General features: G+C 46.2%; 1 protein-coding gene across 1 annotated transcript in view; it reads left to right on the top strand.

Annotated features, from left to right (window-relative positions):
- Positions 1 to 12530, top strand: part of LOC146591093 (SH3 and multiple ankyrin repeat domains protein 3-like) — a 184340-nt gene that overhangs the window by 85555 nt on the left and 86255 nt on the right. Inside the window, exon 5 of the mRNA XM_085313471.1 lies at positions 1284 to 1366. Within this exon, the coding sequence (XP_085169597.1) occupies positions 1284 to 1366 (83 nt within the window). The remainder of the gene's footprint in view (positions 1 to 1283; positions 1367 to 12530) is intronic.

The raw sequence follows: 12530 nt of genomic DNA, 5'->3' as shown, positions 1-12530 counted from the left end.
CTGCTCGGGCGTGTGCCCGCCTGCAGCAGCAGCGCGGCGAGTGTTGGGGCACCTCGTACTGCAGTGTGTCAGCTCAGCCTTTCTGTCTCCGGTCTGCCCTCAGCAGTCCCCTCCCCTTCTCGTGTCCTGTGTGTGCCCATGCACGTATGCCACCTGCGCTGTTCCTTGGCGGCGTGTTTCTGTGCAGTGCAGTGGTGCTCTGGCTCTTTGTTCCGCTGCTGCGCTCCGGGCACACCACTGCGACTGGTTGCACACGTGCGTGTGTAGATTTGGGGGCTGGCACACAGCCTCTCTCCCTCTCTGCCTTTCTCGTTTTGGCTTGGTGTGTAAAACTCCTTCCCGGTGCTGCTGAGAAGGACTGAGGTCTCTGATTAATTCCACTCTGATGTCAGACATGCGGCTCTGCTGGGAGGGATTTACAGGGCTGCATTTAAGCGCTCGTTTGCTGAGAGAATCCCTTTCTCTGTCTCTTCCCTCCCTCCCTTCCCCCTGCCCATGCCCCCCTCCCTACCTCTTCCGAAAGATATAGACATTTTTTTTGTTGAAAGGGTCGCTAACGCTTAGGGTCTGTTCAGAGCTTTGCATCCGTTTCTCTCTCTTTACCACGGGATTTTTTTTCCTGTTCTTCTCATCTAGCTGCCGTTGAGGGCAGAGAGAGCAGCTTTGTTAAAATAGGACAATGAAATGCGTCCCCCTCTTCTAATGACAGACCGTTACTTAGCAACGAGGGGGGGATTTTAACCGAAGATCAGAGCATCAGGATAAGGATATAAACTCTACTGTTCTCTCTCCCGGGAAACTTACCAAAGAGGCACCTTTCCTTTTGTCAGGCTTCTCGTTTTTTCATACAAGAGGCAACTGGAGAGTCTCAGAGAGGATCTCCCTGATGGATGGCTGGCTGCCTCCCCCTGCACCTCCTCTGCTCAGGCGCTTCACTCTTCAGTTATATGCTAAGGGCATCATTTAAAGGGAAGCCCAAAGTGGGATCAGTAAGCTCCCTGCATGCGTATGCAGGTGACTGAGAAGGGGATCGGTGGGCAGACGGGTGATCCAGGCAGCCAGGGCTTACCCTCACCTACACATGGAGGGAAAGTAGCCTTCGTCTTTTTGTTCTGACTTCGGGCAAGGGAGGGAGGGAAGCAGATTGTGCCCAACTCCTTGCTGAGACGAAATGGTCGATCAGAAGAGGTCTCCTTGTCACAGTCACAAAGGCCACCTCCGCCTGGCAGCATGGTGCTGAAATCTAACCCTAGCATCATTCTCTTGTGCTCTTTCCTGCCCAGTGACTACATCATTGAGGAGAAGACGGCCGTGCTGCAGAAGAGGGAGCATGAGGGATTCGGGTTTGTGTTGCGAGGGGCCAAAGGTAAGGGCTGCTTATTTCACTTGGTCCTGGGGTGGGGGGGGAGGAGGAAGCTCCTGCTCTTTACTTTTTATTAGTGCTCAGGACGCTGTTTCCTCTGGCTGCACATAGCAGCCCTAGAGCCCCTGTACATCAGGGTCTCTTAAGGGACTCCCTTTTCTCCTTCTCTCTCAGCTAGACAATGTGAGCACGGTTGATTCTGGTTGTGTGTGTTGTACAGAAAATGCTATTCTTTGTAAGTGCATCTGTTGCACATTCTAGGGTATTTTTCTGGTACAGAMGCTGGTATTCTTAGCCTTGCATTTATAAGAGTTTCCACTTGTATCTATTTACTGGCACCATAAAGTGCATCTGCTCTGTTAGGTACAGATGCAAGCCCCTCCATGTTTTTTTCTTTTTCCTATACTTCAGTTTTTCCATATACTTTGACTGTATAGAGCTGGGAGCCCTTCTTCTGCCAGCTCTAACTGGATTTAGCCCCAACATGAGGGCAAGCTGGTAGACACCTATTCTGCAGCTGTTACCATACCTTTGACCCTGTTGTGCAGGAAAGCCTCTGCTTTTGTCTGGGGCACACATTACCTGCATGCCCTTAATACCTGTGCATGTGCAGCCTGTACATTAGACCATGCTGTTACTGTGGCTAGTATTACACAGGAGCTGATCTTTATGCTGCCAAAAAGATAGTCTCTCCAGGACTGAAAATGCATGTGTTCATATTCACTTAAGAAATGAGCTCTCCTGTGTTTGGGAGTACCTGGGGGCAGATGCACCTGAGGCTAGGGGGTCATCTCTCCAGCARTTCCAGACTGAAGGCTTCTCAAAAATATGGCTATTGAAAGCAAAGGCATAATGGTGCATGCTTCTGTCCCTTCCTTTCACGTAGGCTACAGGCTGCAAGAGGGAAAGCGTGAACGAGTGGCTATGAGCTCTTTTTGTAGAGCTGCACCTTTCCTAGACCTTAGTGTGGTTGAAGATCTTTTTAATTTGGACTTGAATCTTGGGTGTGATTTTCTGTGAGGATTCCTGAATTGTCTTTGTTCTGCATGTCTCACGAAAGGGTTCTGTGTGCAAGTGGGTGTGTTTGTGTTTCTGTCAGAATATGGTTGCTGTCTCTCTCCTTCCCTCTCCCTCCTCTTCCCTGTATATGTGACATATATGTTCGTCTGTGTACTGCTCACATCGGGCTGTATATTGTGAAGTGAAACTTCAGGGCTCAAAATGGCATCCATTTTTTTGCAAGATCAGACATGTAGATACTGCGTTAGGACAAAATAGGATAAATTTTGTCCTATTTCAGATTTTTTGTCCTCTGTTTTTCCTCCCAGCATTTGTAGGCTCTGTGTATTTTCATTTGTCTGCTGAGGCTGAAAGAGGACCTTGAGCAGATTAAACAGTGGGTGTGAGGCTGAGTGGGATACCTAAGCCATACCTAAGTATGGCTTACCAGTTCACAGCCTGACACTGCTGCAGGGGGTAACTGAGAAGAGTTTGACTGCAGAGGTGATGGCTTGAAAACCCTCAGAGGGTGAACGTGGTCAGCAGTGTTGCCTCCTGGGGCAGGGGTATTGGTGAGTCTGCTGAAGCCCCTTGAGAGCACAGCATCCTTGGACTGAGAGGTGGGGGTGGCTATTTTAAAACAGCCCTAGGGCTCCCAGCGCTTCTGGTGCTGAGTGCTGTCGTGGGTTTTAGGTTGGAAAGAGCGTTCCAGTTCTCTGGCCTGGCCTGGTCTGTGTCGCCGCTGCTCACAATTCATTTAGTTACTCTTGCACTGAGTTGAGAGACATCAGTGAAACCCAAACCCTCCAATCCTCTTGAGGTGAACTGGAGAGAGAGTCTGAGAATAGGAGGGGCTGAAGTGTCAGCAGTGTCCCTGCAGAGGGAAGGAATTGGTTAAGTGAGGTATGCCTGGGTGATCCTCAAAGCAAACAGCACCTTGGGCTGCAGAGAATGGTGAAAACCCTGTACAGTTTCTACCAGTCTTGTTGAGGGTTGGTTCCTTCCCAGCCTCCAGTTTTCCTGTTCACATGATGTTGCTCCATCAGCTGCGCTGCTAGCAGAGAGAGAACGTTGTCTACCATTTCAGAGCGCCAGTCCATTCCAGCCCCTGTCCTGTCTCTGTTTCTGTTTCTGYCCATTACCTCAGAGGATGTAATGTCCCAGTCAAATCAGCTGAGCCTTTGGGCAAAGAGTATTTTCTGATCCCTGCAGGGGACGATCTGCAGCTTTCTGACACGGGGTTTGCTTGCAGCCTTAGAGAATTACATGGAGCAGATGGGAAGCAGTGTAGCAGCAACACCTATGAAGGAAAGTGATGAGCAGGTGGATTTACTTACTCATTTCTTTGTCCAGAGGAACCATCCTGCCTTTCACCTTCACAGATGATAGACCTGTGTTCAGAATGCTGAAAAATGATATTTCTTGCCTTATAAATTGTGAATTCACTAGAGTCATTCCTACAAAGTGACGTTGTCACAGTTGATACAGTGACTGCATCTCACATAAGGTCCCTCCAAACCCATGCCAGCAGTGCCTTAAAGAGAGGACTGTTATTACTAAGTTGGTTAATATTTGTTTGACATCTGATTTTGGTGGGTTCTGTAGAAGTGTAAAAAGGACACTCAATCCCTGACTCTAATTAAAGGAGTATATAATTTTTTGAATGGCAAAAATATTACTAATCATTTGAATTGTTAAAAAAGAGCAAAAAGTGGCTGTATATCCTTGCTTCAGGGCATAAGCTTTCTGTTGACTACTTAATTTGGGAAGAAACTTCCAGGCTGGGCAGGTTATTCAAGAGATTTCCTGAGACTGTTACTTCCTATAATTTTCATACTTTCTGAAGCAGCTGATCCTGTACACTGTTGGAGAGAAGATGCTGTTTTGATTTAGTATGGGGCTTGTTTTTCTCCTACTTCTTTCTTTAATGTTGCTGAAGTCTTATTTTTTCTTTGCCAGTTTCCTTGTATAGCAAACATTTCGTGTGTTTCACAAAGTGTACCTGCCCTGACTCAGGAAAGCTCCCCTTTGCAAGTTTATACCCAGCTTTCCACATCTCACGACTCTTGCTGCTTCCTGGAAAAGCTCTGTGCTCTGTCAGCTCTGTCTACYCCTGGGTGCCTTTTCTTCTACCTGCAGCTCCACACCTCTTCCTGCTCTCCCTGTCTGTCTGGTACAGCTTCTCGAGTCCTCTAGATGGTACAACTCCCCCTCTCCTCCACTCCCCTCCCCTTGGTTAATATTCAGTGACAGTCCACACATTTGAACTAAACTATTAAGGAGAGTTTGAAAAATCAGTAGATCATAGATCATAAAAAGCAGTATTCATTTATGGGACTCGCCACGTTGCCTGAGGCAACCTCTGGAGGTGGAGGATGTTGCTGAGGCTAGGTGCTGCCTTGGGAGGTACTCACCTGCTGCTCAGTTGTGTGCACCATCCCTGGCTTCCTCTGTGATCTTAGGAAACTCACCTGGGCGGGACTGCCAGGCCTAGTGGGGTATAATGCAGAAACCCCTGTGGGGGCCAGGTTAAACCAGTAAGTCACAGGATGGAACTGTCAAAGCTTATTAACTTGGGCACAGCAGAATATGAGTATAGCTTTGCTTTGAGGACAGGGTCTCTGGCTCCACATATGGTCTAAAGCTGTTCAAGTGTGGATTTCCTGCCAGGGACTATCTCGCATGACTGGCAGCTGGGTCCTGTTGGTGTAGGGGCTGCCAGATAATCCAGTGCAAACTGTGAGATACCAGGCAGGGTCCATATGAAGGGTCAGTCTGTAATGCAGCCTAGTCCCCTCCTGCTAGGGCACAGCAGGATGCCGTAGGAGCCAGTGTTGTCTTCAGCCGGTGCAGTCTCTCTGGAGTGTACTCCCTGTCAACATTTTATGTTTAGTATCACAGGAAAATTGGCCATTGTAGCTGCACAGCTTCCAGTCCTGAGCTTGGAAGCTCATGCAGCTATCTCAAATGTCCCTGTGCCTGTTCCTAGTCATTGGATTAGCTTGTGCATAGCCAGCTCAGGAGTCCTTCTCCAATTGTATAAACACACTGATAGTTTGCCAGTGATTCAGTTCTGAGGTCAAAACCCAGTTCCTGATCTCATAGGACTTTGTGAAGGTAAATGCTCTTTAAGATGCTCAGAGAATACAGAGCTCGGGTTACAAAAGTTCTTTAGATGGATGTAATTTTAGGATTTTTCTGCTTCACAAACTCCCACTTGTGTTTCACCGTATTTTCTTTGCAGGAAAGTTAAAGTTAGATGTTCAGTGTCAGATACTTGTTTTTGTATCCCTTTGTGTAAAGCCTAGTCAAAGTGTTGAAACAACTTAATGCAAAGGAGGCATGCTAAAAAGTAAGTTGCAAGTGCCATCACAGTGGCTTGAGAAGTAGCCCTTGGGAAGCTCCACGGCCAGATATGGAGCTGCTCTGGTGGTGATCATAATTCTGAGGCATATGGGAGTAGAAATTGTCGGCCTCCCAGCTTGAGGTACAAGTACTTGATTGGCTCCCCAGACACCATTATACAAAAGATGCCTGCTGTTGTTTGTCCTTGACAAACATATTGTATTCACTTGACTAGTGCCTCTTGTCCAGTTTTGCATTAAATCTTAGCTTCCAGGGGTATGGGCACTCTCATTTTTCATATCTTGACTTTTACAAGATACTTGGTCTTCATGTGCTGTCACTTGCTAGGGAGCTTGGGAGGTCCCTGAGCTGAAAATGCTTAAACCATGGGAGAGTCCTAGGAAGAGGCATCACATATGTTGCCCTTTTCCTATCCTCTTCCCTCATCAGCTGCTTATTGCTGCTGTCGGAGATAGAATAGTGGACTACGTGGACCTTTGGTCTGACCCAGTATGTCTATTCTTGTGTTTTTGTAACTTCTGGGAGACCATAAACATTGAAATCTGAGGGGGATATAAATTAACCCCTTTCATTCTCTAAGAGACATTCTTAGGTGTACTAGTTTCATGGTTTGATATTGGAATTACTGAGGCAAATCACTCTGGGTGAGTTCAGTGTTCTCATCTAAACCCTCTGTATTTGTTTAAAATCTGCACCAATCAGTAGATTGTTTGAGGGAGTTTTAGTTTCATATCCTGTCCCACACTTGGTGTGAGGGCTTTAGGCTTAGCAACAGAAGCCTCCACAACCTGAGTTTTGGTTGTTGCAAACTGCTTAGTGTTGATTCTCATTAACCTGACCAAAGTCTCCAACTAAGCCTCAGCTTATGCACTGCAGAGGCTCAGGGGGCAGGAAAAAGGGAGATAGTGAGGGAAGCRTAGTCAAAGCTTGAAGACCTTACTGTTCTTTTTTTTTTTGGAGGGGGGGGGGAGGAGAGTGCCCTAAAGCCATGCAGAAGGTTTTGAGTCACAATACTCGTATCGTAAGATTGTACAAGCTCATTTATACTTTTCAGAACTCAGCTTTATGCAGAGGAATGCTGTGGCACTTTGAGATACTCAAGATGGACAGAAATCAGGACTAGAAGAAGTGTTTAGACAAAGCGCTTCGAACACCAAGTCTGTAATCTGTATTGCTTAAGTGTTGTGTCTTACGGAGATTTAATGGAAAACGAGAAACAAGGCACATCTGAGTGTAGATACAATAAATGCTACTTATGACACATCGTTAATAGCAGCTTCAGAAATTTAAAAAATCAGGAGCTCAACTTAATTGACTGATACAGCTCCTCTTCTTTCCCGCATTCAAATACCTGCACTCCATAAGTGCCTGGTATCTGTTGACCAATTGGCTGCAAGCAGGTACTGGTTGCTCCAATGCACTGTTTGGGTACCAAAACAATGGTGTGTGGGTTGTTACCCTATCTGCTAAACTGAGACATGCCTTCAAGCTTTTAGGTGAGAAGTACTAAGGCAGGTAAGAAGATACATTGCAGTAAATGTAATAAAGAATCATATTTTATTATTTTTCACCCTAAAAATGTGTTTCCAGTGAGGTAACTAAGATCTTAACAATTTGCTCTGCTAGAATTAATTTGTAGTATTATTCATTTAAGCCTGTCTAATAATAAAAGTCACTTGTTCAAGTAAAGCAGTATTTGCAAAGAGTCCTTGGAAGCCTGCATCTTTAAATGTGTGACTGTGATGCTGCAAGAGTCAAAATCAGGTCTGAGATTTACAGTACACAGTACTAGRGAGCAACTCCTAGCAAAACTCAGCAGCCCACAGAAACAGCTCACAGGTCTGGGCAATCTTCCAGTCATAGTAGATACCAATGAAATAGTGTTATGACATTGGTTTAAATCTTAGATGGCTGATGAGAGCCACAAGCAGACTTGGAAGATAGCAGCAGTTCTTCTCTGGCACCAGCTATGAGGTAGAGAGAGAGTCAACCTCTCTCACAGAGATCCATTCTCTTTACTTCTGGAGTACTGCCAGAGCTACTTTTGGAAAGGGCTAGACTTTGGTGCTGTAGGGCTGTAAGCTGATGGCTGTACTGTTGAAGAGGAGTTTCAAAGCCTCTTCTGGCTTCACTTGGCTCTTTCATGACTTCTGACTTCTCTGGATGCAGCTGAAGTTAAAGTCTCTGGAGTAAGGGAACCCAGATTAATAGATTTTTAACATCAGGAAATGGCTACAGTGATCATCAAGCACAACAAATGCTGTAGTACTAACATGATAATTTCCTTAGTGGTAAGAATTAACTTTTCTATGATTTAAAGTCTTGTGAGCTTTTGCAATGACCAGTGGTCGTCCTTGTTAGGAAATTTTACTTTATTACCAGTATGAATTTTCATAATTTAATTCCAGACCTTTATGATTTAGTTTTGCTTTTGTCAATTGGATAAAAGAACCTCCTTAAAATATATTTTCTTCCTATGTAGGTCCTTACAGATAAATTTTCACCATATTACATACTTATGACTTAAAGCTTTTCTGACAGACTCTAATCTGGAAAAGGTATTTTGGAGGGTCTGGTTCCAAGCTGACTTTTGTAATGACTGGATTGCCACCCGAAGGCTTCACTTGGACCTTTATAAGACATCAGAGGTCAGGTTTCCTAAGGAGTATACATGGCAATCTGCAAACTTTTTCACTGAGCCTACAGTCAACTGTGAATACTATGCATTGTTCTGGTTAGTATTTCTTGTTTTGTTGATACTAGGGCTATAGACAAATGACTAAGTTGCTGACCTGAGGTTAGGCTAATTGAAGAGGATGTGGAGAACTACCGGACACAGCATGAGAAGTTGCTGGACGTGATGGGTGACAATGTAAGAAGTGAAAAAGTTACAGATAGCGCTGTGAGGTATGATTGGATTTCATAAGTGTTTAGGGAGGAGTGATGTGAGAAATGGCCAATCTCCTCAGAAAACTGGAAGGGAACACTGGGGATCTTTTGGAGAGTAGAATAGGTGACCATGTCAGTAATACCAGATGAAGCCAAGGTTATGAAGGAAATGGTATTGGAAATGCTAATTGTGGATGCAGATGTATTGAAACTGGGGCAAATGGGGGAAAAGTAGCTGTAAGAAGATTGTACATTAGAGAGGAAACTGGGAAAAGTGAAAGGGAGCATCAGGAAATGGGGAAAAGGATAATAAGGTATACATTAGAGAGGAAAGTGGGAAAAGTGAAAGGGAGCACCAGGAAATGGGAAAAAGCATAATAAAGTATATAAGAGCAGTGGACATTGCGTGCCTTGACTTCAGCAAGGCTTTTGACACTGTCTCCCATAACATTCTCCTAGGTAAGCTCAGGAAGTGTGGGTTAGACAAGTGGACAGTGAGGTGGGTTGAGAAGTGGCTGAAAGGCAGAGCTCGGAGGGTCGTCATCAATGGCATGGAGTCTAGTTGGAGGCCTGTGGCTAGTGGGGTCCCCCAGGGCTCAGGACTGGGTCCCATCCTGTTCAACTTCTTCATCAATGACCTGGATGAGGGGACAGAGTGCCTCCTCAGCAAGTTTGCTGATGATACGAAGCTGGGAGGAGTGGCTGATACACCCGAGGGCTGTGCTGCCATTCAGAGAGACCTGGACAGGCTGGAGAGCTGGGCGGAGAGGAACCTCCTGAGGTTCAACAAGGGCAAGTGCAGAGTCCTGCACCTAGGGAGAAATAATCCTAGGCACCAGTACAAGCTGGGGGCTGACCTTCTGGAGAACAGCTCTGCAGAGAAAGACCTGGCAGTGCTGGTGGATGACAGATAGACCATGAGCCAGCAATGTGCCCTTGTGGCCAGGAAGGCCAATGGTGTCCTGGGGTGCATTGGGAAGAGTGTTGCCAGCAGGTCGAGGCAGGTGATCCTGCCCCTCTCCTCAGCCCTGGGCAGGACTCATCTCAAGTACTGTGTCGAGATCTGGGCTCCCCAGTTCAAGAGAGACATGGAGCTACTGGAGAGAGTCCAGCGTAGGGCTACGAAGATGATCAGAGGGCTGGAGCACCTGCCCTATGAGGAACGGCTGCGAGAGCTGGGCCTCTTCAGCCTGGGGAAGAGAAGACTGAGGGGGGATCTTATCAATGTGTGTAAGTACCTGAAGGGAGGGTGTCAAGGGGATGGGGACAAACTCTTTTCAGTTGTCCCATGTGACAGGACAAGAGGCAATGGCCAGAAACTGAAGCACAGGAAGTTCCTCCTGACCGTGAGGGAGAATTTCTTCCCTGTGAGAGTGATGGAGCACTGGAGCAAGTTGCCCAGAGAGGTTGTGGAGTCTCCTTCTCTGGAGATATTCGGGGCCCGCCTGGACACAATCCTGTCTACCATGCTCTAGGTGACCGTGCTGAGCAGGGAGGTTGGGCTAGATGATCTCCAGAGGTCCCTTCCAACCTTACTGATTCTGTGATGCTATGATACATGTGATTGGGGCTATTTTGCAGGGGCAGTTGCTGGGCAGCCATGTGCTTGATCACCACAGCCCAAACAGGACAATAAACTGACCTTGATGGACACATGTCATATCTGCTCTTTGGTCAGTCAGACAGGGGTAGGCAGAATGTCTTCCCCAGCTAAGAGCAGATCACCCATACAGATGGACTTAGCCTCTTGGTACTGTGGTGGTGCCTTACCCAGTCCTGACAACATGACATCTACCCACTGCTTTCTGGCAGCAGCATTTAGGATAGATCCAACAGAGGATGCTCTTGTGATTTTACTCTGAGCCGGTGGCACTCTCATCACTTAATCATGGCTGGTACTGACACCAGAGTGCTTTTAAAAGTATACCACGTGCAGCCATTGATTGAATGTGTGTGTATTGCAGTGTTTAAGGTAGTGTTTGGAGCAATGTGTTTTATATGAGGGCTCCATCTCCCATAGCTCTGGAGGAGCACAGATTTTCCTGGCATCACACTCTTGAGCGGAACAGACTGCCTTAGGGCAGATGTGACAATCTGGGTTTCTTCCACAGTAATGTACTTTACGTTCACCATTTACCCTTTGCCAGACCAGTATCATCTGGAGGTATTCTCCCCCTCTCAGCTAACTCTCATGGTTTATCTCAATATATATCTTCCAGCCCACAGAAAGTGGTGTGCACTGAGTTCTCATATAACACCTAAGTAATACAGGTGATAAAATTGACTGTAAGACTGTTTTTACTAGATGACTTTTACCTGGATTCCCTATTAGTTTACAATTTGATTATTAGTAAGAAAAACATAAGACTTGAACTGTACCTCAAAAGATTCTTCTCTAAGCTATAATTTAGGAGTCCTCTGATGTCCATGAGCTGTTGGTAAGCTCCACGACGTGCTTCTTGATATTGCTCCTCTCAGTGCTGGTTTTGGTCCTGTTTTTTTTACTGTGTTTATGTTTGTGGCGCAAAAGAGAGCACACAGAAGAATGAATCCTAAAAGCCATTCCACATTCCTCTGTCAGTGTACACACACTTTTCCTTCCTCTTAGTCAACCTAGTGAAACATAGTGTTAACACTTCTGAATCGTGTTGGACATTTGTGAGAATGCAGCTGCAAGACTATAATCTTTTTTCAGGCTAGCATACCTAGAGCTTTTGTGAAACATTGTTTTTTCACATCAGGCTCCTTCCTCTGCCTAGGAAACCAATTAAATTGTCATCTGTCCATTTCTGTCCTTTCCAGGGAGAAGGACTTGGCACTTAACCTTTTCATGACTTAATTACGATGCTTGTATTATAAGAAGGCAGTACTGATATGTCATGTTGATGCTTCCATCTTGTGAAGTACATTGCTGATATTCCATAGAGACCATATGTCTCATTATCATGATATAAATTCTTTACTTGACTTTCAGAGAGCCTGATGTAAGCTGCTTTTCAGACTCCTTTATTATCTGGCCCTTCAGAGAAGGTAATGCGAAGTAATGCTTTCCACGTCAAGTACAGCAGACACTGGGAATCTGCCTGTGCTGCAGTGAAGACTGCTAGATCTAAACTTAGTTCTTGTGTAGAGCAGTGAACTGAGACACTCTCCTACAGGTTTGTGATCAGTGGTGCATAGTTGGAAGCTTGTAGCTAGTGGTGCAAAAGGAGGTGTACAAGGGGTCAATGCTGGGTCCAATCTTGTTCAACTTATTCATCTATGATCTGGACGAAGGGGCAGGGTGCACCCTCAGCAATTTTGCTGATGATGCAAAACTGGAGGGTCCTTGACAGGCTGGAGGGCTGGGCAGAAGGGAACCTCATGAAGTTAAGTACTGGGAAGTGCAGAGTCCTGCACCTTGGGAGGAATAACCACCTGCACCAGTACAGGGCTGACCTACTGCCAAGCAGCCTGGAAGAGAAGAACCTGGGAGTCCTGGTGGACTGAAGGCTGACCACGAGCYGGCAATGTGCCTTTGTGGTGAAAAAGTCAATGGTATCCTGGGTTGCATTAGGAAAAGCATTACCAGCAGGTCAAGGGAGATGATCCTTCCCTTCTACTCAGCCTTGATGTGGCCACATCTGGAGGTCTGCATCCGATTCTGGGCTCCCCAATAAAAAGAGAGACAYGGAGCTACTGGAGTGAGTCCAGWGAAGGGCTACTAAGATAATTAAGGGACAGAAGCATCTCTCATGTGAGGAAAGGCTGTGAGAGCTGGGCCTGTTCAGCCTGGAGAAGAGAAGGCTCGTATGAGACTTTATCAATGTATCATAGAATCACAGAATCAGTAAGGTTGGAAGGGACCTCTGGAGATCATCTAGCCCAACCTCCCTGCTCAAGCAGGGTCACCTAGAACATGTTAGACAGGGTT

The sequence above is a fragment of the Rhea americana genome, unplaced genomic scaffold, assembly GCF_003343005.1.
Source record: "Rhea americana isolate MKP2758 unplaced genomic scaffold, rheAme1 scaffold_388, whole genome shotgun sequence".
NCBI classification, from domain to species: Eukaryota; Metazoa; Chordata; class Aves; order Rheiformes; family Rheidae; genus Rhea; species Rhea americana.
This window is presented reverse-complemented; position numbering and strand designations above follow the sequence as displayed.